Here is a 21,357-nt window from a genome sequence, read left to right on the forward strand (position 1 = left end):
AAAACAGTACAACAGTGAAGAAGGGTCTCAACCCGAAACGTCACCCATTCCTTCTCTCCAGAGATGCTGCCTGTCCCACTGAGTTACTCCAGCATTTTGTGTCTACCATAAAACAGTACAACACAGAAACAGGCCCATTGGCCCATAATGTTTATACCAAACATGATGGAACATTAATCCCAAGCTTCTTAATGTTCTGGATCAGCCTATAATGAGGGATTTTATCCAACGCCTTACTAAAATCCAGACGGATAACCCGCTATGCTACCCCTCATCGATCACCTTTGTCACCACCTCAACAAACGCAATCAAGTTAGTAAACATGATCTACCACAGACAAAGCCATGCTGACTGTCCGTAATTTCTTCCAAATGTGAGTAAATCCTACACAAGGCTCGCTATCATATAATTTCCTGGATTATCTCTATTTCCCATCTAAAACAAAGGAACAGTATTGAATGCTCTCCATCCCCCATGATCTCATCCCTGGCGAGAGAGAATGCAAAGATCCTTGCCAAAGCCCCTCCAATCTATCTTGCCTGGGATAGATACCATCAGACCCTTGGGATGTTTCCACCTTAATACTTTTCAAGAGACCCAACACCTAATTGATCATCTCCTTATTGATCTCAAACTACCCTAGCATATCAGGCTACCCCTCACTGATCTCACTATCCTCTATGTTCTCCTTGGTGAATACAGATGTAAAGTACCCATATAGTTCCTCGCTGAAATCCTCTGACTCCATGCAGAAATTCCTTCCTGGTCATTCCATCTCCCTAGTTTTCCTCTTGCTTTTGAATGTATGTATAAAAAGCCTTGAGATTTTCTTTAATCTGATTTACCAATGACATTTCATGGCTCCTTTGGCCTATCTAATTGCCTGTTTGAGTTCTTTCTTGATTTCTTCATGTTCCTCAGAGGCCCTCTCTGATTTCAGCTCCCTCAATCTTACATATGCTTCCTTTTCTTTGACCAAACTTTACAACGTCTTTGATTAGACAGGATTCCCTGACCCCACCATCCTTAACCTTCCTTCTTACTGGAACATGTCAGTCCTGAACTCTGATCAGCCGGTTTTTAAATGATTTCCACATATCTGATGTGGACTTACTGAAGAACAGCTGTTCCCAATTAGTCTCCCAGCCTCCTGCCTAATGTATTGCAACCTGCCTTTCCCCAATGAACCAGACTTATCATTAGGTAATTACAGGTCTGTGGGTTGACCACCAGCAGTAGGGATGTAATTGGAAAAAGCTCTGAGGGACATGATTAATCTTCACTTGGACAGGCAGGGAATTAATCAAAGGTACTCAGCATAACTTTTTTTAGTGGGAGATCCTACCTGACCAATTTGAGTAAGATTTTAAAAGATCCATCAAAATTATTAATGGTTTATGACCTCTTCATGAACTTCAGTAAAAATTTTGATAAGGTCCCACACGGGAAAATGGACCAAAATGTTAGAGCCCATTCAATCCAGGGCAAGTTGGTTAATTGGATCCCAAAATTAACGTGGTAATAGGAGGCAGAGGATGATTGTGGAGAGTCGTTTCCGTGATTGAAAGCATATGTTTAGTGGTATACCACAGGTATCATTGATGGGACTCTCACTGTTAGTAATGGTATATTTTTTTATCATTTGCACTGATATACAGTGAAAAACTTTGTTTTAGCATGCTATCCAGGTAAATCATGCCTAACAGGAGTACATCAGACAATGCAAGAGCGAAAAAGAAAGAGTGCAGAATATAGTGTTACAGCTACTCACAAAGTGCAATTTTTTTAAAGTACATGGGCCACAATGAGGTAAATTGAAAGATTGGGAATTCATCCCTAGCGTACAAGAAGTCTGTTTTGAGGTTTTTACATTTTCTGCCCAAAAGAAGTGGGGGAGGGAGGATGAAAATGACTGGGGTGTGAGTGGTCCTCGATTATGTTAGCTGCTTTCCTGAGGCAGCGTGAAGTACAAAAAGGAGTCAAAGGTAATGAGGCTCGATTGTGTGATGGACTGGGTTGCTTCCACAACTCTGCAATTTCTTGCAGTCTTGGTAGTTGCCATACCAAACTGATGCATCCAGCCAAATTGCTTCCTACGATGCATCTGTAGAAGTTACGTAGTATGTTAACAAATTGAATGATAATGGAGGAGGTATGATTAGTAAGTATGTAGATGGCATGTAAATCTGTCTGTCTGAAGAAGGGTCTCGACCCGAAACGTCACCCAATCCTTCTCTTCAGAGATGCTGCCTGTCCCACTGAGTTACTCCAGCTTTTTGTGTCTACCTTTGGCTTAAACCAGCATCTGCAGTTCCTTCTTACACATGTAAATTTGTGTTGTTCTTAATTAGTCATAGAGCTCTAGAGCATGAAAACAGGCCCTTTGGCCCAATTTGCCCACGCTAACCAAGATGCCCTGTCTCCACTAGACCCACCTGCCTAGTATTACATAATTCAAGGGTTGTCATCAGCTACAGGATGATATCAGTGAGTTGGTAAGATGGGCAGGGTACGAGCATGTAGAATTTAATTCTGATAAATATGAGGTGATTCATGTAATGTTCTGATTGCCACACTGTAGGAAGAAGTGCAAGCGGCGGAGATTCAGCAAGATGTTGCTGGGATAGATTCTTTCACTTGTGGTGACAGGCTGCATAGATTGGGTTTGTTTTGCTTGGGAAAGTGCAGGCTGGGGGGGGGGGGGGGGGGTCTGATTGTGGTCCGCAAAATTATACGTGTCATAGATAGGGTAGAAGACTATGGGTCAATGCTGGAGAAAAGGATTACTTTAGATCCGCATTTGTGATTGACATGGACATGGTAGGCCAAACTGACTTTATCTGTGCTGCATGATTCTGTGATGGTTCATTTAAGTATCAAAAACCTGTGGTTTTGCAACAATTTCATTTGAGAGCTGCAAAATTCATCAACGGCAAGAAGGTAAAATATCAGCAAAAATCAAAGTGGGTCAGGCAGCATCTGCGGAGGCAAATGAGCATATGACCATTTGGGTCGGTGCCTTCTCCTCCATAGATGCTGTCTGACCTGCTGAGTTCCATCAGCAGTTTTTTTTTTTTTCAAGATTCCAGCATCTGCAGTCTCTTGTGTCTCTAAAATTCCAGGTGAAATGGGTTTTTTCTGACTAGATGGTTACCTTATGAGAAGGGACGGATACATGTCAGGAAAATACGAAACACTCTTTTTTATCAAGGACAAGAATATTGCAGGATAGTCCACAGGAATGGAGCAAATCATTCTCAGTTCCGCATGTCCATGGGAGGTCATGGTGATGAAGGTGATCAATGAGGAATGAGCAGTAAAGGTTTCTACAAGGATTTTAATAATGCATTTGATAAAATCCCTCATGGTAGGCTGATCCAGAATATTAAGATGCATGGGATCATGACTTTGTCATTTGGATTCAGAATTGGTGTTCACAGAATGCAGAGGGATATGGTGGAAGGGTGTTATTCAGGCTCGAGGTCTGTGACCAGTGGAGTTTCACAGGGATCTATGCTGGGACCTCTGTTATTTGTGATATGTGTAAAATAACGTGGACATAAATCTAGATGGGTTGATCAGTGTTTGCAGTCAACACCAAAATTGAAGTTGCGGACAGGGAGGGGAGATGTAAAAGTGTACAGCAGGATATATATCAGCTACAGAAACAGGCAGAGAAATGGCAGGTGGAGTTTAATCCGAGCAAGTGTGAGTTGCTGCACTTTGGGAGTTTGAATGTAAGGGGAAAGTATACAGTTAATGCAACACGTGGTTGTGGCAAAGAAGGCATATGGTATGCTTGCCTTCATTGGTTGGAGTGTTAAGTATAACAGTCCAGCCTGTTATGTTGCAGCTTTATAGGGCTTTGGTTAGGCCACAGTTGGAGTATTGTGTGCAGTTCCAGTAGCTCCATTACAGGAAAACTGTGGAGGCTTTGGAGAGAGTACAGGAGGTTTGCCGGAATGTTGCATGGATTAGAGGATAATGGCTATAAAGGGCGGTTGGACAAACTTGGATTGTTTTCTCTGGTCATCAGGGATTGACAATAGACAATAGGTGCAGGAGGAGGCCATTCGGCCCTTCGAGCCAGCACCGCCATTCAATGTGATCATGGCTGATCATTCTCAATCAGTACCCCGTTCCTGCCTTCTCCCCATACCCCCTGCCTCTGCTATCCTTAAGAGCTCTATCTAGCTCTCTCTTGAATGCATTCAGAGAATTGGCCTCCACTGCCTTCTGAGGCAGAGAATTCCACAGATTCACAACTCTCTGATTGAGGGGGAGACTGGATAGAAGGAGAAAAAATTATGAGGCATAGATAGGGCAGACAGTTAGAAACTTTTGTTCTGGGGGCCCTCGACAACGCTCTGTCTGTCTGCCTTTTCGTCTTTTTAGTTAGTTTTAGTGTGTTTTAAAAAGTATGTGTTAATGTTCTCTGGTTTGTTTGACGTGAAGGGTGGGGGAAGGGGTCGGGAGGAAACCTTTTTTTAATCTCTTACCTTGCCGGAGATATGATTTTTGGCAGCCTTGCTCGAGACTGACTTTGAGCCCCCACCGTGGGGCTGTGGACTTACCATCGGAGCCTGCGATCCCTTGCCAGGGATCGATGCTCCAACCGCGGCCTGCGGATTTCACCATCGAGGAACCCGCAGTCTCGGGTAGAGATTGATGTCGGGAAACTCCAAAGTCGGAGGAGGATCAACCAGCCCCGACCTGGGGTCTGATCACCCGGTGCGGGGGAGCTGAGAACCCCCCTGATGCGGGAGCTTGATCGCCCTGATGCAGAGGGCCTGACTGCCGGCTACGGGAACCAAGATCGTCCTGTCAACGGAAGGCTCGACGCCCCCGACCGTGGAAGGTCAAAGAAGGGAAGAGATTGAACTTTTTTTTCGCCTTCCATCACATTGAGGAATGTGGAGGAGTCACTGTGGTGGATGTTTCTGCTAAAATGTATGTTGTGGGTTTTGGTGCTTGTTATTGGTATGACTGTATGGCAAATCAAATACCTCGTATGTTGCAAAACATGCTTGACTAATAAAGTATGATTATGATTATGATTATTATGAAATGTCAAGGACTAGAGGGCATAACTTTGAGGTGAGAGGGAAAACATTTAAGGAGATGTGCAGGGCAAATCCTATTACACAGATAGCAGTGGACGCCTGGTATGTGCTGCCAGAGGTGGCGGTGGAGGCAGATATGATAATGGCACATCACTGCATATCCCTTCTTGTCTGACAAACATTCCTTCCACCCTCTGCTTCTGGTGAATGAATGAATTACAAACACTTTTCCTTTAATCTCATAGGTTGTCGCCTTCCTAACTGAGAGTCTGTGTGCTACTTTATGAAATCCCTTCTGAGAGTGCATATTTAATCTGTCTGACTCTATGAGAGTGCTCCAACTGAGTTAATACTGCTCCATTAACGAGTTTCTTATCCCCTTCACACTTGTGTGGATGCCATTCTGTGAACCCAAGTATGGATATTATTCAGGTTTTGCTCAGCTAATGTGGGCTACTTTAATCAAAGGAATTGAATTTACAACTGAACCACGTGATATCTAACAACCTCTGATAGAAGTTGCGCACCTCAGGATATCAGACCACAAAAGTGGAAGTTTTGTTGCCTTCCATCACAGTGAGGGGGTGTTTGGAGTCACTGTGATGGATGTTTGTGTTGGGGTCGTGTGTCCTGTGTTCTTTTCTTTTTTGCTGTGTCTTGTGACTGCTGAAATTTCGTTCGGTATTTATACCGAATGACAATAAAGTTCTGTTATACTGTTGTTATACTGTTATATTGAAATAAGGTCATAGAACCATATTTTACCAAAAGTTGTTCAATTCAAAACTGGAGAAACATTGCAACAGAAAAACTAAAAAGAACAACAAAAGAACCTCTCTATACTCTTCACTGTCCCTGCCCCTCAAACTGAAACTTAGTCTTCCCTAGAAAAGACCTCAATTATAGCCGCAGCACTAATCCACAAACATGATAGAAGAGTCCTAAAAAGGGAAATGAATATTCGGATTACAAAATGGGGGAGCAAGAGCGGAGCTGCAGGATATTACATCTTACTAGCATTCATCCAATAGCAATAGATTTCAATGTGACAAGTGGAGGAGCCCTGCAGGAAGTCATCATTGTTCTGCACCTTAATTAGAGAGTTTGATGTGTTTAGCAATGTACCCTGTTTCAAGTCTACAGGTAACTAAATATCTGAACAAAATTTGGAATTCAGATCAAATAAATATAGTGCACCACCATGTAGATTGAGACATGCTTGGGGGAAAATGTCGCTCAACAGAGACTACTCATTACAAAATGTAAAGGAAAGACTTGCATTTATGAAGCACCCTCTCTTGAGCTCAGGTCACCCTATGATGTAGCCACAAACATAACGTAAGGAAATGCAGCAGCTAATCTGTAATATATCACGGCCAAAAAGATACATGTGCATTTAATCTGTTTTAATATTGCCTGCTGAAGGGTGAATATGTGGTAGACAATAGACAATAGGTGCAGGAGGAGGCCATTCAGCCCTTCGAGCCAGCACTGCCATTCAATGTGATCATGGCTGATCATTCTCAATCAGTACCCCGTTCCTGCCTTCTCCCCATATCCCCTGACTCCGCTATCCTTAAGAGCTCTATCTAGCTCTCTCTTGAATGCATTCAGAGAATTGGCCTCCACTGCCTTCTGAGGTAGAGAATTCCACAGATTCACAACTCTCTGACTGAAAAAGTGAAGGGCAAACCTTGGCTGTCAGTGTACTTTATCTAGTGTTCTTTATCCTAATAGTGGACTGCAAAGATATAAAAGCGGGTGACTGATATTATACAAAGTCTTCAGCTAATACTATTTAGGATTGGTTTAATGAGAAGGTACCTCCTTGGGCAGCAAAAAAATATAGAGGTAGAGAAGATACAAGTAAGATTTTTACAACATAAGCAGCTAATTTCCATTAATTTGATGGAAGCAGATTCAACCCACGTAAAAAAAAAAACATAAATATTCATGGAAAAAGAAAAGTTGCAAAACCATAGAGAAAGAGCAATTACTTTGAAGTTTCCTTAAATGATCTGGAACAAATACATTATGGTGAATTGTCTCAACCTGTGCTGTATAATTCTGTAGAAATAGTAGGTTATTGGTTCATTAAGATGGCTGTACAACTTTGTTATCAATTTTCATTCAAACAAAGGAAGTTGCAGTTCAAGATTATAAAGATCTTTGCCATTTTGAAAATACTTTACAATACCTTTATTTTTAAGGTTGATGACTATAAACTTCTTGTAAACATCATGTAACGTAAGAGAGCACAGAATGGCATTGTGTACAACAATGCATCAGCCAGAAACACAAATACTGAAAGCAACAACGTTTTGCTCATGCTTACCTTTATAACATGCTTCAAGCAGTATTTGAATAAGTAACGCAGGGATTTCTGCCTTGCACTGGTCCAGCTTTCCAATATAATGTTTAGAGCCACAAGAAGCAAACAGTGGCTGGAAATAGAATTGATCACGCAATTGAGTTGCAAAGTTTTTCCACATCAATGATTTGTATTTGGAAAACAGCAGAACCCTTCCTTCACAGTGTGTATAGTCCTGCCAATGTACAGATTTTCTCATGAGAGGGAAAACCAAGGGATTTCCAGTTATTTCATCATTCTGTTTCATTTCTAAACTTTGGTAAGGGCTATCTTCTGCTGAAAAGATGTTGTGCTGCAGGTGCAGGTCTTCTGCTTTGATTTCCTGTGGCTTATTCATCTTGGGTCGATTCAGAACATATTGCCACAATATGTTTGATGCAACAAGACCGTCAACAATTTTGTTCAGAAGCACTTCATCTTCCATGCAGAACTTTTGAATGGACCTCTTACAACTACAAGGTTTCAATTCTTGTTGGCTGTTCCATAATTTTGGTTGACACAAGGTATCTTTCATTTCATCACCACAAAAAATATTGTGATTATCTGCAAAACTAAGAAATGAGAGCTTTATATTTTCCCAGTCTAATGCACTGAGATTATTATGGTTCACCGTTGAAAGAAATGTTTTATTCATCATGATGGTATCATAAAAACAAGAGGCTGCAATACTCCCTCTTTCATCAGCTAAAATCTTCAATACTCTCTCTATTAGGAATGGTTCAATTTTCCAATTTTCTCCCTGTTGACACAATGTTCCTTTCACTCTTTGACACAGCAAATCAGACTCATTTATATTAATTTCTTCAACAGAATTATTCAGTTCAAGATATGACTGAGGTATTTTAGATTCCTTTGTAATAACGTTGTATATTTCCAAACCTCGAAAAAATTCCCAAAGTGATTCTGAGGGTATGTTATGAGGGTCAGTGAATGCTAATGTACAAAGTACTTTGGAGATATATTGCTCCATGAGTAAAACAGCATTTATGCTCAACCAAGTCAAAGTTCGCTTCATGCACATAAAAATCTTCTTCAAATGCATCAGCTTAAAACGTAACCAAGGATCATTCTTAATTTTTTCTTCTAAGCATTTCCAGTGGCTTGTATGACATCTCAGTTCTTCACATAGTTGTCCAAGTTCCTTCACAGATGTGACACTTGACTGATCTCTGGCTTCATTTACTTTTTTGGACTTTTCTTGTTCTTGCATCAGCAATTGCTCCAGTTTCCTTACAAAGTTAGATGCTCCCCTTAGTCTCTTAATATATGCTTGATTAAGAAGAATACAAGATCTATATTCCAATAGTTTCCTAAGTTTCGCATAATTGTTTCCTAAGCTTGATATGGCTTGATGATATTGAAAGTCAGCAGTGCTCAAAGTATCCATGGGTAATGATTTTACATGACCATGAAATAAAGTACCTTTTAAACTTTGTTGCAGTTGGCAACACTTATCCAATTCAAAGACAATCTGCTCCGCTTCAAGCATTCTTCTTGAAGAACATCTGCTTTCGTGGTCTGAAGCTAGCAATTGATCATCACTCTCTGCATCGGAATATGTCTCATCTGCTTGCTGCTTAGCCATGAACCATCTCCATCCAGGTTGAAGACGATTCCAGAGCACAGTTTCAGCTTGCAGAAGAGATTTGGCAAAACTGTTTTGTGATCCTAAACATGAAAGTAGAGAATGATTTAGCTAATAAAAAATAGGTAATAGTAATCTTTGAAGAAAATTATGATACAACTTGCCTTTTTAGTTAAAATGAATCTCTTCAAACATAGAGGAAGATTGGTTACATTAACAATGAGTGAATTCATCAAGCAGCTGCTCCTTTGACTTGCATTAACAAATCATACAAAAGTGAACTTTGTTACATTTATGAAGCATCCAAGTCAAAGTCAGAGTTTTTTTTGTGTTTTGTTTTTAGATTTTAGAGATACAGCGCGGAAACAGGCCCTTCGGCCCACCGAGTCCGCGCCGCCCAGCGATCCCCACACATTAACACTATCCTACACACACTAGGGACAATTTTTACATTTTGCCCAGCCAATTAACCTACAAACCTGTACGTCTTTGGAGTGTGGGAGGAAACCGAAGATCTTGGAGAAAACCCATGCAGGTCACGGGGAGAACGTACAAACTCCGTACAGATAGTATCCGTAGTCAGGATCGAACCCGAGTCTCCGGCGCTGCATTCGCTGTAAGGCAGCAACTCTACCGCTGCGCCACCGTGCCGCCACAGCATGGAAATAGACCCTTTGGTGCAACTCATTCATGCCAACCAAGGGGCTTATCTGAGTTAGTCCCATTTGATAGGTAATGTTTTTGTCTTCCCAAATGAAAAACTATCCCTTTCCTGCACAATGAAAAGCTAATACAAGGAAGAGTACAGATTCAAGAGAATACCAGAGTCATAAAGTAAAGAATACAAGGAATGCAATTAGGTGCAAGGCAATAGGAAACAAAAGGCAAACAATGTAAAATCAAGCAGCAAATGTTTAATTTACGATAAGTGGCTATGGGGAAGTTGGGTCCATTAAAGACTAATGCTGGCAGGAATATAATAGATATTAAAGAAATGGAAGACTTTTTGAAAATTCTCTGCGTTATTTTAAGTGGGAAAAGAGGATGACTATAAATGGGAAGTTAAGTAAATCCAGGAATAAAACGTTGGTCTTTATCCCTGGAATTTAGAAGGATGAGAGGGGATCTTATTGAAACATATAAGATTAGGAGACGAGGAAAAACTTTTTCAGTCAGAGAGTTGTAAATCTGTGGAATTCTCTGCCTCAGAAGGCGGTGAAGGCCAATTCTCTGGATGCTTTCAAGAGAGAGCAAGATAGAGCTCTTAAGGATAGCGGAGTCAGGGGGTATGGGGAGAAGGCAGGAACGGGGTACTGATTGAGAATGATCAGCCATGATCACATTGAATGGTGGTGCTGGCTCGAAGGGCCGAATAGCCTACTCCTGCACCTATTGTCTATTGTCTATCCCAAGGTTAGAATGCAAATGTGAGGAAGTAAAGCCTTTATTATTTAAGAATCCTTACCAAGCACCACCAGGAGCACTCCATAGATTTTGGGCACTGATTTTCAAGAACATTAACCGAGTTTAGAGTAAACACTGTGCGGGCTCACCAGAATGTTACCAAGATTTAAAGAGTTACATTATAATTTATATTTATTTGCATTCATATACTTAGAGTATAAATGATAAAATACTCAAGTTATAAATGATAAAACATTTTGGAAATTAAGATAGAACGAATCGAGTAGTTTCATCTGAGGAGAACAATTGAACATTATTTTAAAATTAGAGCCTGGTAATTTACTGCCAAAATCAGAAAGTGCTTATCGGAACCTGAAATACTCTCCTCCTAAAGGGTGGTTCACTTGAGTAGTTTATATCAATTGTTATTTTTTGCTTACAAATCGTTAGCAAGAACATGGAGCAATGTTGGGCATCTATTTAAAATATGGATCAGCCATGATCTAACTGAATAATAAAATATTTTAATTGCTGAATATCTCACTTATCATGTAAATATAGATCAAGGAACACTAGGAAAAACAAGTGTAAGGACATTTAACGATTTGGGAAATAATTGAAAAGGCAAAAATGAAGTTCATAACTACAAAATAATAAATATAGAATACAACATATGTCAAAATAAAAACAAGGGAGCAGAAGTATTAAAAAAAAAAAAATTTTGGTAAATGTTCAAATAATTGGGAATTTTTATGTTACATTGATTTATCGAATTCAAATTTCAGCTATATTTTTCATCTCTCCAAGGCAACAAGAAAGCCATGATCAGCCATGATCACATTGAATGGCAGTGCTAGCTCGAAGGGCCGAAGGGCCGAATGGCCTACTCCTGCACCTATTGTCTATGTATCTATGACAATGATGGTTTATTTGCAAGTAGGATGGATTGATATTTGCAAGTGGTAGTATTCACAAAAACCCACTGCCCTTGTCTCTCTCTATATGTGATGGAGGTTATGGGTTTGGCAGCTGTTGTCAATGGAGCCTAAGTAAGTATGTGATAAGATATTGCACAGATGGTTGTTGCAAAAAATTACGCATTCATAGAATTCTAGAAATAGGGTCATTAATATATCATAAATTTCTATAAACTCATAAATTAGTCCCACAAGCATTTTTGTTCCCCACAACCTGACAAAGCTCTACTTCAATGGCCTCCTGCTACATCTATTTCTTACACCATTAAGTAGTAAATATATCTTCAGTTTTACTGTTAAATTAGTGGTGTTATCCTTCATGAAGAATAGACTGAATCGATTGATTGCAGTTTCAGCACTAAACAATTCTCACACATCTGTGCTAAATTATCCTATTTATTCATATTACAAAGATGATCTTGCCAGAAAAGAGTTTTCATAATATTGTTGTAAGGATAAAAGACATAGTGAGTAATATAGAATAGGTCTGAAGAAGGATCCCGATACAAAACATCGCCTATCCATGTTCTCCAGAGATGCTGCCTGACCCGCTGTTACTCCAACACTTTGTGTGATTTGTTAAAAATATAGAATAAACAGCTTGAAGGACCAGTGAACAATAATCATATCCAAAAGGGAATTATATAAATATTTTAAAAATAATTTGATTAAGCTCCATACCAGAGGCTTGAAAATGTACCAATATTATCAAGGGCTGATGGAAAGAAAAAAATATGGTACAGTAGATTAGGTGGCATAAATTTACCTGATCCATTTAAATGATTGAGCGTGTCCTTTTGCATAGATTCCTCTGGTTGCGAAGAATCCTTTGGTGGTGTAGATGTTAGGAATTTAAAAGATCCATGATTTCGCTTATTGTCCTCTGTGACCATAGTATTCTGGAGGAAATAGTTTAAATAGTTAATTTAAATAAAGTATTCTAGTTATAGAAAACAAATTACAGAACCAAGAAAGGGAAACAGGAGTACAATGAAAATATTTTATCCTGCAAAACCCATTTATCTACTTGGAGTCTTTCCACCATTTTGATGACAGAGAACTTGGTAACAGATATACTTTTAAAAATTCCAGTGGTAAAGACAATTACATGTGGTAAAGGCAACAAAGCATTATGAAGTTCTTGGTTTAATTCCTTAAGTTTTTTTGAGATAGTTAATTTCAAGTGAAGGCATTAATTGTTAAAATTGGTTTCTGAGTCTAATCAAAGTTGTTTTCCCAGGATGCAAATGGCAAATACAGAGCGAATACGTTTAAGGTATGAGGGGGAAAGTTTAAAGCAGATTTTTTACACAGAGAATAATAGTTACCTGCAATGCCTTGTCAGGGAAAATGTTAGAAACAGATATGATAACAATGTTTAAGAGGCATTTAGATAGGAACAGAAGAAAATGTCTCATGTGCAGGCAAGAGGATTAAATTGCGTTAGCATGAACTTTCCCTGATAATTCCACGGGCAAACAAGGTGGTGAATAAGGTGTTTGGCACACATGCCTTCATTGAGTACAGGAGTTGCACCATCATGCTATCACTGTACAAGAAGTTGGTGAAACAGCATTTGGAGTATTGTATAGAGTTCTAGTCACCCTGCCATAGGAAGGATATCATTAAGCTGGAAAGTGTGCAGAAATGTTTCACCAGGATGTTGCCAGGATGGGAAGGCTTGAGTGACCTTATAGAGATAATATAAAATCATGAGAGGCATAGATGAATGGTCGCAGTTTTTTGCCCAGGGCATGGAGGCCAGATTAAATTTAAGGTGAGAGGGGAAACATTTTAAAACAGATCTGAGGGGCAAGTTCTTCACGCTGAGGCTGGTGCATACATGGAACAAGCTGCCAGATGAAGCTGTAAAGATGAGTACAATGGAGATGTTTAAAGGAGATTTACATGGATTGAAAATGCTGAGAGGGATATGGACCAAACACATCCAAATGGGACTGAGTTATAAAAGTTGGTCGGCATGGACGAGTTAATCATAATCATAATAGTACTTTATTAGCCACGTATGTTTTGCAATATTGGAGGAATTTGATTTGCCATACAGTTATACCAATAAAGAGCAACAAGACACCCAAATAAAATTTTAACATGAACATCCATCACAACGACTCCCCACATTCCTCACTGTGATGGAAGGCAAAAAAAGTTCAAAATTCTTCCCTTCTTTGTTCTTGTGCGGTCGGGGCATTCAAACCTTCCGTTGTCGGGGTGATCTTCGCTCCCGCAAACGGCGGTCGAGCCTTCCGCGTCGGGGCAAACAAACTCCCACATCGGGAGGGATGTTAGCTCCCTACGCGCCGGGCGATTAGACCCCGCGCTGGTCAAACCTTTTGTGACTTTGGAGCTTCCCGACATCAGTCTCTACCCGAGACTGCGAGCTCCTCGATGGTGAAATCCGCAGGCCATGGTTGGAGCGTAGATCCCAGGCAAGGGATCGCAGAAAGTCAGTCTTCAGCAAGGCCGCCAGCTCCATCATGTTGGGTCGCAGAGCGACCGGAGATACGATCCGGAACACAATTGCATCTTTGGCAAGGTAAGAGATTGAGAAAAAAGTTTCCCCCGACCCCCTCCCCCCCACATAAAACAAACCAGAGAACATTAACACAAACTCTTAAAACACACTAAAAATAACAAAAAAGACAAAAAGGCAGACAGACTGTTGGCGAGGCTGCCATCGCTGACGGCGCCACCCAGTGGACCTCTCGGAGTTAGGCCAAAGGGTGTATTTCCGTGTTGCAGTTTTCTATATTCTATGTTAATGATTAGAGGAATGATCCAAATCCAAATTTCCAATAAATGTGACAAGATCATATGTAAGAAGATTGAAATATGTTAGAATAGCTCAGCAGAGAGGCCAATTGATTCATGGGGTCCATGTTAGCTTTCTAAGATATCAATGTCAGAAATGCGGTGGATGCGAAACACAACTATCAAAAGGTATTTAATCAAATGTCACATCACAGGCGTCATCAGGTTTGAAATCCCTTTTAAATACGTAGTTTAATAAGATTATTTTTCATCAAGCTTACTTTATTTTCAACTGAGGAAGATGCTGACATTTCAAGTATCATTGGTAATGGCGACTCGTCACCTAAGGAAAAAGAAATGTATGGTATTTACTGAAGTAACATAATACATAATTTAATCCCATCGCTGTTGAACAAGAATGAAAAAAAATCTTGCACTCTTGCAATGCCTTTCACAACTATTGGTCATTGCAAAGCACTTAACCAGACTTCTTTTAAGTGGAATTGTTATTGTAATTAAAATGAACATGGTTATCAAACAGAACACAGCAAAGACACGAAAGAGCAATAGGATAAATGGTAATTTTATCTGTTTTAACTTAGTTCATAAACAGATATTGACCAGGGCACATGGAGAAGTCCCCCTGACTTCTTTGAAAGGTGTAATGGAATTTTTCATGCCAAGAAAGTAGATAAGTTCACATTTAACAATTTATCAACAGACTATTATCAAATTTATCAAAAGATTAAAGACATCTGGGCTTCATTTAACCTTACTAAAATGGTAGCCACGTTAACATTTAGTTTGTAAATTAATCAAAATCTATATATACATTTTAACCTAAAATATTTAGATAATTAGCACAATTGCATTATAAATATTATTCAAAATATATTTCCATACAAAAGCTCAGTTATCCAGCATTGCCCTAACCAGCACCAGAGCTGATGCACAGGCTGACATCAGGGTAACAGTGATTGAACACACACACTGACGTCAAGGTGGTACTGAGGGTGCCCAGGCATCTCCTGCCATTGCACATCACTTGCTAGGTAATGCCAATTGCCAACTACTGGTGAGTACTCCAGAACACTCTTTCCCCTTCCAATTTCTTTCTGACTCTTTATATTATTAATTATGTGACTAACAAGCACCTGATATTCCCCACAGATGCCCAATAGCGAAGCTTTTATTGTATGTGGTTTGGTAACTATAAGGCAATTAACTGCCGAAAGAAAATAAAAGCAGCACAGTGGCGCAGCTGGTAGAGCTGCTATGTCACAGCGCCAGAGACTTGGGACAATCCTAATCTTGGCTGCTGTTTGTATGGAGTTTGCATGTTCTTCCTGTGACTGCTTGGGTTTTTTCCAGGAGCTCCGGCTTCCTCCCACATCCCAAAGCCATGAAGGTCTGTAGGTTAATTGGCCTCTGCAAATTGTTCCTAGGGTGTAGGCAGTGGATGTTAAATTGGGATAACATAGATCTAGTATGAATGAGTGATCAATAGTCGCCATGGACCCTGTGGCCCAAAGGGCCTTTTTCCATGCTGTATCTGTGAACTAAACAAATAAACTAGGCTAAAAATAAAAAATCCAAGCTCTCAGGCACTCTCTGTTCTCAGCAGAAGATATACAGCTGTTATTTGTGTAGAATTTTGGTGGACAGAGTATACTCATAAGGAGAATATAAATCACAGTAACTCCCAGCTCCAAGGTTAACTTGAATTCAAGTGTAAAAGCAGACCATTGTACATTTTGAACTAGCTATTGTGCATAATTACCATCTGGCCTGGCAAATTGAAAGAGCTACAGTTTTAACAACACATCCTAGCTTTGGGAACCAGATAGTGCGCAGGCTTTGGTTAGCAACAAGGCATGCATTGATGAATGTGACAGTTGCATAAGCAATAACGAAAGACAGGTCAAAAGATCCATAATCAGCCATATGAAGTAAACTCTGCCAAACTCAATCAAATGAGATTGTCTGTTTATAACCAATAATTCTTTTGACAGATACTATGCTACTATGTTAAATACATCATTTTATTCAATGCCCTCGTGGAATTTAAACTGGCAGAAATGATTAATGTGTAAAATTTATACTTGTGCAACCAGAAACCTAGAAGAGTGATCAATGCTAACTATTGCAATTATATGTGGTAAGTGGGACCATACCAGGAGAATTGCATTAGTTTTGGCCTCCTTGATCTTCTTGCCATTAACTCACTGATTTCAATACGCAACACTGATTTCAATGGATTAAAAACATTCTAATGATGTAATAAAGTGAACTGCAGATGCTGGTTTATACCAAAATCTTTTGACCCCAAGAGATTTTATAAATGCATAAGGGGGAAAAGGGTAACTAGAGAGAGAGTGGAACTCCTCAGGAATCAAAGTGGTCAACTCTGTGTGGAGCCACAGGAGATGGGCAAGGTCCTCAATGAGCATTTCTCCTCTGTGTTTAACGAGGAGAAAGACAAGGGGCCGGTGGAACTTGGGGCATTCAATGGAAGTGTCTTGAGAGCAGTCAGTGTTACGGTCGAAGAGGTACACCTTGTGTATGAAGGTAGATAAATCTCCAGGGCCTGATCATATATATCCAGGGCCTGATCATATAGACAATAAACAATAGGTGCAGGAGTAGGCCATTCGGCCCTTCGAGCCAGCACCGCCATTCAATGTGATCATGGCTGATCATTCTCAATCAGTACCCTGTTCCTGCCTTCTCCCTATACTTCCTGACTCCGCTATCATTAAGAGCTCTATCAAGCTCTCTCTTGAATACATTCAGAGAATTGGCCTCCACTGCCTTCTGAGGCAGTGAATTCCACAGATTTACAACTCTCTGACTGAAAAAGGTTTTCCTCATCTCTGTTCTAAATGGCCTACCCCTTATTCTTAAACTGTGGCCCCTGGTTCTGGACTCCCCCAACATTGGGAACATGTTTCCTGCCTTTAACGTGTCCAATCCCTTAATAATCTTATATGTTTCGATAAGATCCCCTCTCATCCTTCTAAATTCCAGTGTATACAAGCCTAGCCGCTCCAGTCTTTCAACATATGACAGTCCCGCCATATCGGGAATTAACCTAGTAAACCTATGTTGCACGCCCTCAATAGTAGACGAGGACTCCATTCCTTGGAGCGCAGGAGGATGAGTGGTGATCTTAGAGAGGTGTTAAAGATTATGAGAGGAATAGATCAGGTAAATGCACAGTCTCTCTTATCCAGAGTAGGTGAATCGAGGACCAGCGGACATAGGTTTAAGATGAAGGGGAAAAGATTTAATAGGAATCTGAGGGGGCAGGGACTATCCCAACATTTAAGAAGCAGTTATACAGGTACATGGATAGGACAGGCTTGGAGGGATATGGACCAAATGCTGGCAGGTGGGACGTGCAGCTGGGATATGTTAGCCGGTGTGGGCAAGTTGGGCCAAAGGGCCTGTTTCCACACTGTATCACTCTATGACTCTCCAGACACCAAATGCTGGAGTAACTCAAGGGGTCAGGCAGCATCTATGGAGAAAATGGAAAGGTGACGTTTCAGGTTGGGACCCTTCTTCAGATTGATTGTAGGGGAAAGGAACTGGAAGTAAGAAAAGACCAGGACAAATCAGGTCTGGCAACAGATGACATCAGGCAGGGTGGTTCCGATAGGCTGATTGTTGGCTCGGGACGGTCTGATACCAAGAGGGATACATCGTTGCGAACTGTGGAACTCGTTAACTGACTTGGGGAGTGTGAAATTTGAGAATTCAACATTCATACTGCTGGGTTGCAAGTTCATCAAGCGAAATAGAGGGTGCTGTTCCTCCGACTGGGCATGTGGCCTCACTTTGACAATGAAGGAGGCCCTAAGACAACAGAAAGGTCAGTATGGGAAAGGGAAGGGGAGTTGAAATGTTTGGCAACCGGGATATCCCGTATGCCTCGGAGGACCAAGCACAAGTCTTCAGTGAATTGGTCGCTGCATCTACTCTTGGTCTCACCGATGTACAGGATCCCGCATCGGGCAAATTGGTGGAGCTATGAATAGTGAGGAAGGCGGTCAAAGTATACTGCAGGATATAATTCTGTAACAGTTTTGCGGTTGGGTTCTAAAAGACTAGTGTAGTTGGGACATGTTGGCCGGTGTGGGCAAGTTGGGCCAAAGGGCCTGTTTCCACACTGTTTCACTCTATGACTCTATGAGTAATGGGCGGAGAATTGGTAGATGGAGTTTAATCCAATCAAATGTGAGGTTGAATATAAAGGAAAAGTATATAGTTAATAGAAAGACCCTTAAGACCATGATGTGCAGAGGGATTTTGGGGTCCAAGTGCACATAAAAATACTCTCCAGTGTGCCAGGAATGATCTAAAATAAATAAAATGAAGTGCACTCACACATTTCTTTTTGGAACGTAGATCCACTGTCATCTATTTTTTGTCAAATGCAGCTTTGTAGCCAATAAAAAAAATTGCATTGTGGCTACTTACTTGATTCCAAAACGTCCTCGGTTTCCTTGCATTCTGTTTCAGCTGGAGAAACTTTTTTCTGTCCCAAAAATGGGCCCATTGGAAGCAGAAAACCACCAGATGTTTGTGACATTGTCCAATGGAAATGATGATGCTATAACTCAACTTTAAACATGCTTCATCTGTTCCTGAAATGCAAGCACAATCAATGACCCCAACATAAAAATAGAACACATTTCAACATTATAGGTAAAATAATTTGGTAATTTAAAATATAAAGTAAAGCCTAACCTAAAATTACAACAACCTATTGTTTGCTGCTGCACGATATTGGCCATGATCAAAATTCTCATTGGCTCATTATGTAAATACTAAGTTATATATTAAATCCTTCAAACAAACTTCAAACACGGTGGTTGCATCAGCCATTTTCTATGCAGTGGTCTGCTGGAGCAGCAGCATCTCAGCGGAATAGGGCAGAACCAGCGGAGAAGTAGTGGGGGGTGGGTGCGGTTGATGAGGAGGACATGCCTCAGTGGAGCTTTGTTTCCCTGATAAAATGGACATAAAAGGCAGTACGTTGATCCGGTGGAGAAGTTGGTATGGTATGGAACTTTATTATAAGATCATAAGAGATAGAAGCAGAATTAGGCTATTTGGCCGACCGTCTACTCCTCCATTCAACCATAGCTGATCTTTCTCTCCCTCCTAACCGCATTCTCCGTCCTTCTCCCCATAACCTTCGACACCTGTACTAATCAAAGTGGACCCTGACCTCCATATTGTCACTGCTGTATTAATCTTTTCATTCATGCCTCATGTTTCAGTTTCTATGATGTAGATTGTAGGGCAGGATATCACCTTGAGTCTTTGAAGAAGAAATCTTAAAAGGCTCTTGTCGGAACACAGAAGTCTTATCAAGAACTGAGATACAAGGTTATCAGAAAAAATATCTAGGTACTAGTGTGTATAGCTGAACTAAATGTGCTAAAGGTGTTATCTAACCTCAGAATATTACCCGACCCGAATGTAAATTTTACACTGAAATTAATTGCTATGGGTATCAAAAAATATTTAGCCCTTATCAACAAATATAATTCAGAATAATTTGTTCCATTAATTCAAATTTCAAAGCATTTTTCTGGCCAGCTAAATTGGCATGGACCAACGATTTAACCTGTATTTTCCCTCCTCTATTTACACGGCAACACCATGCCGTACCTGAATTAATTATAAAGAGATCCAGTATCTGAAAAAAATCCTCTCCTTAATTTGCTAACAGTTAAGTTTTCAAATGGTAACTTAATTTACCATAATAACCATTCCAAATGGACATTTATGAGCCTAGAATTTAGTGTTGCTTGCTTTAGGTCACAGAACTCCATAATGTTTGGGACACAGACTCATTCTTTATTTATTTGCCTCTATACTCCACAATTTAAGATTTGTAATAGAAAAAACCCCACATGTAGTTAAAGTGCACATTGTCAGATTTTATTAAAGACTATTTTTATACATTTTGGTTTCACCATGTAGAAATTACAGCTGTGCTTTTACATAGTCCCCCCCCCATTTCAGGGCACCATAATGTTTGGGACACATGGCTTCACAGATATTTGTAATTGCCCAGGTGTGTTTAAATGCCTCCATATTGCATGTATAAGAGAGCTCTCAGCACCTAGTCTTTCCATCAGTTTGCAAACTTTTATTGCTGTTTATCAACATGAGAACCAAAGTTGTGCCAATGAAAGTCAAAGAAACCATTATGAGACTGAGAAACAAGAATAAAACTGTTAGGGACATCAGCCAAACCTTAGGCTTACCAAATTCAACTGTTTGGAACATCATTAAGAAAGAGAGCACTGATGAGTTTACTAATCGCAAAGGGACTGGCAGGCCAAGGAAGACCTCCACAGCTGATTCCGCTCCACAGCGGAATTCTCTCTATAATAAAGAAAAATCCCCAAACACCTGTCCGGCAGATCAGAAACACACTTCAAGAGTCGGATGTGGATTTGTCAATGACCACTGTCCACAGAAGACTTCATGAACAGAAATACAGAGGCTACAAAGATGCAATCCACTGGTTAGCTGCAAAAATAGGATGGCCAGGTTACAGTTTGCCAGGAAGTACTTAAAACAGCAACCACAGTTCTGGAAAAGGGTATTGTGGACAGATGAGACAAAGGTTAACTTATATCAGAGTGATGGCAAGAGCAAAGTGTGGAGGAGAGAAGAAACTGCCCAAGATCCAAAGCCTCATCTGTGAAACACGGTGGTGGGGGTGTTATGGCCTGGGCATTTTTGGCTGCTGAAGGTACTAGCTCACTTATCTTCATTGATGATACAACTGATGATGGTATTTATTCACAAAATGCTGGAGTAACTCAGCAGGTCAGGCAGCATCTCAGGAGAGAAGGAATGATACAACTGATGATGGTAGTAGCATAATAAATTCTGAAATGTATAGACACATCCTATCTGCTCAAGTTCAAACAAATGCTTCAAAACTCATTGGCCGGCGGTCTACAGCAAGACAATGATCCCAAACATACTTCGGAAGCAACAAAGGAGTTTTTCAAAGCTAAAAAATGGTCAATTCTTGAGTGGCCAAATCTATCACCTGATCTGAACCCAATTGAGCATGTGGGTCTGGACGCAGCAGGAATCAGGCAAGACGCCAGGTAAGGATTAACAGAAACTTTAATGTACCATCAGAACATCCAC

The 21,357-nt window shown here is 40.4% G+C and overlaps 1 protein-coding gene across 3 annotated transcripts in view; it reads right to left on the reverse strand.

Annotated features, from left to right (window-relative positions):
* ccdc142 (coiled-coil domain containing 142) overlaps nucleotides 1-21,357 on the reverse strand; it is an 87,249-nt gene that overhangs the window by 51,768 nt on the left and 14,124 nt on the right. For all 3 annotated transcript variants that reach the window (XM_078414229.1, XM_078414048.1, XM_078414142.1), the window contains 4 exons: nucleotides 18,652-18,818; nucleotides 14,451-14,512; nucleotides 12,167-12,299; nucleotides 7,399-9,102 (listed from right to left, as the gene is read on the reverse strand). In XM_078414229.1, the coding sequence (XP_078270355.1) occupies nucleotides 7,399-9,102; nucleotides 12,167-12,299; nucleotides 14,451-14,512; nucleotides 18,652-18,763 (2,011 nt within the window). In that variant the 5' untranslated portion in view covers nucleotides 18,764-18,818. The remainder of the gene's footprint in view (nucleotides 1-7,398; nucleotides 9,103-12,166; nucleotides 12,300-14,450; nucleotides 14,513-18,651; nucleotides 18,819-21,357) is intronic.

This window comes from Rhinoraja longicauda, chromosome 1, assembly GCF_053455715.1.
Source record: "Rhinoraja longicauda isolate Sanriku21f chromosome 1, sRhiLon1.1, whole genome shotgun sequence".
Lineage (NCBI taxonomy): Eukaryota > Metazoa > Chordata > Chondrichthyes > Rajiformes > Arhynchobatidae > Rhinoraja > Rhinoraja longicauda.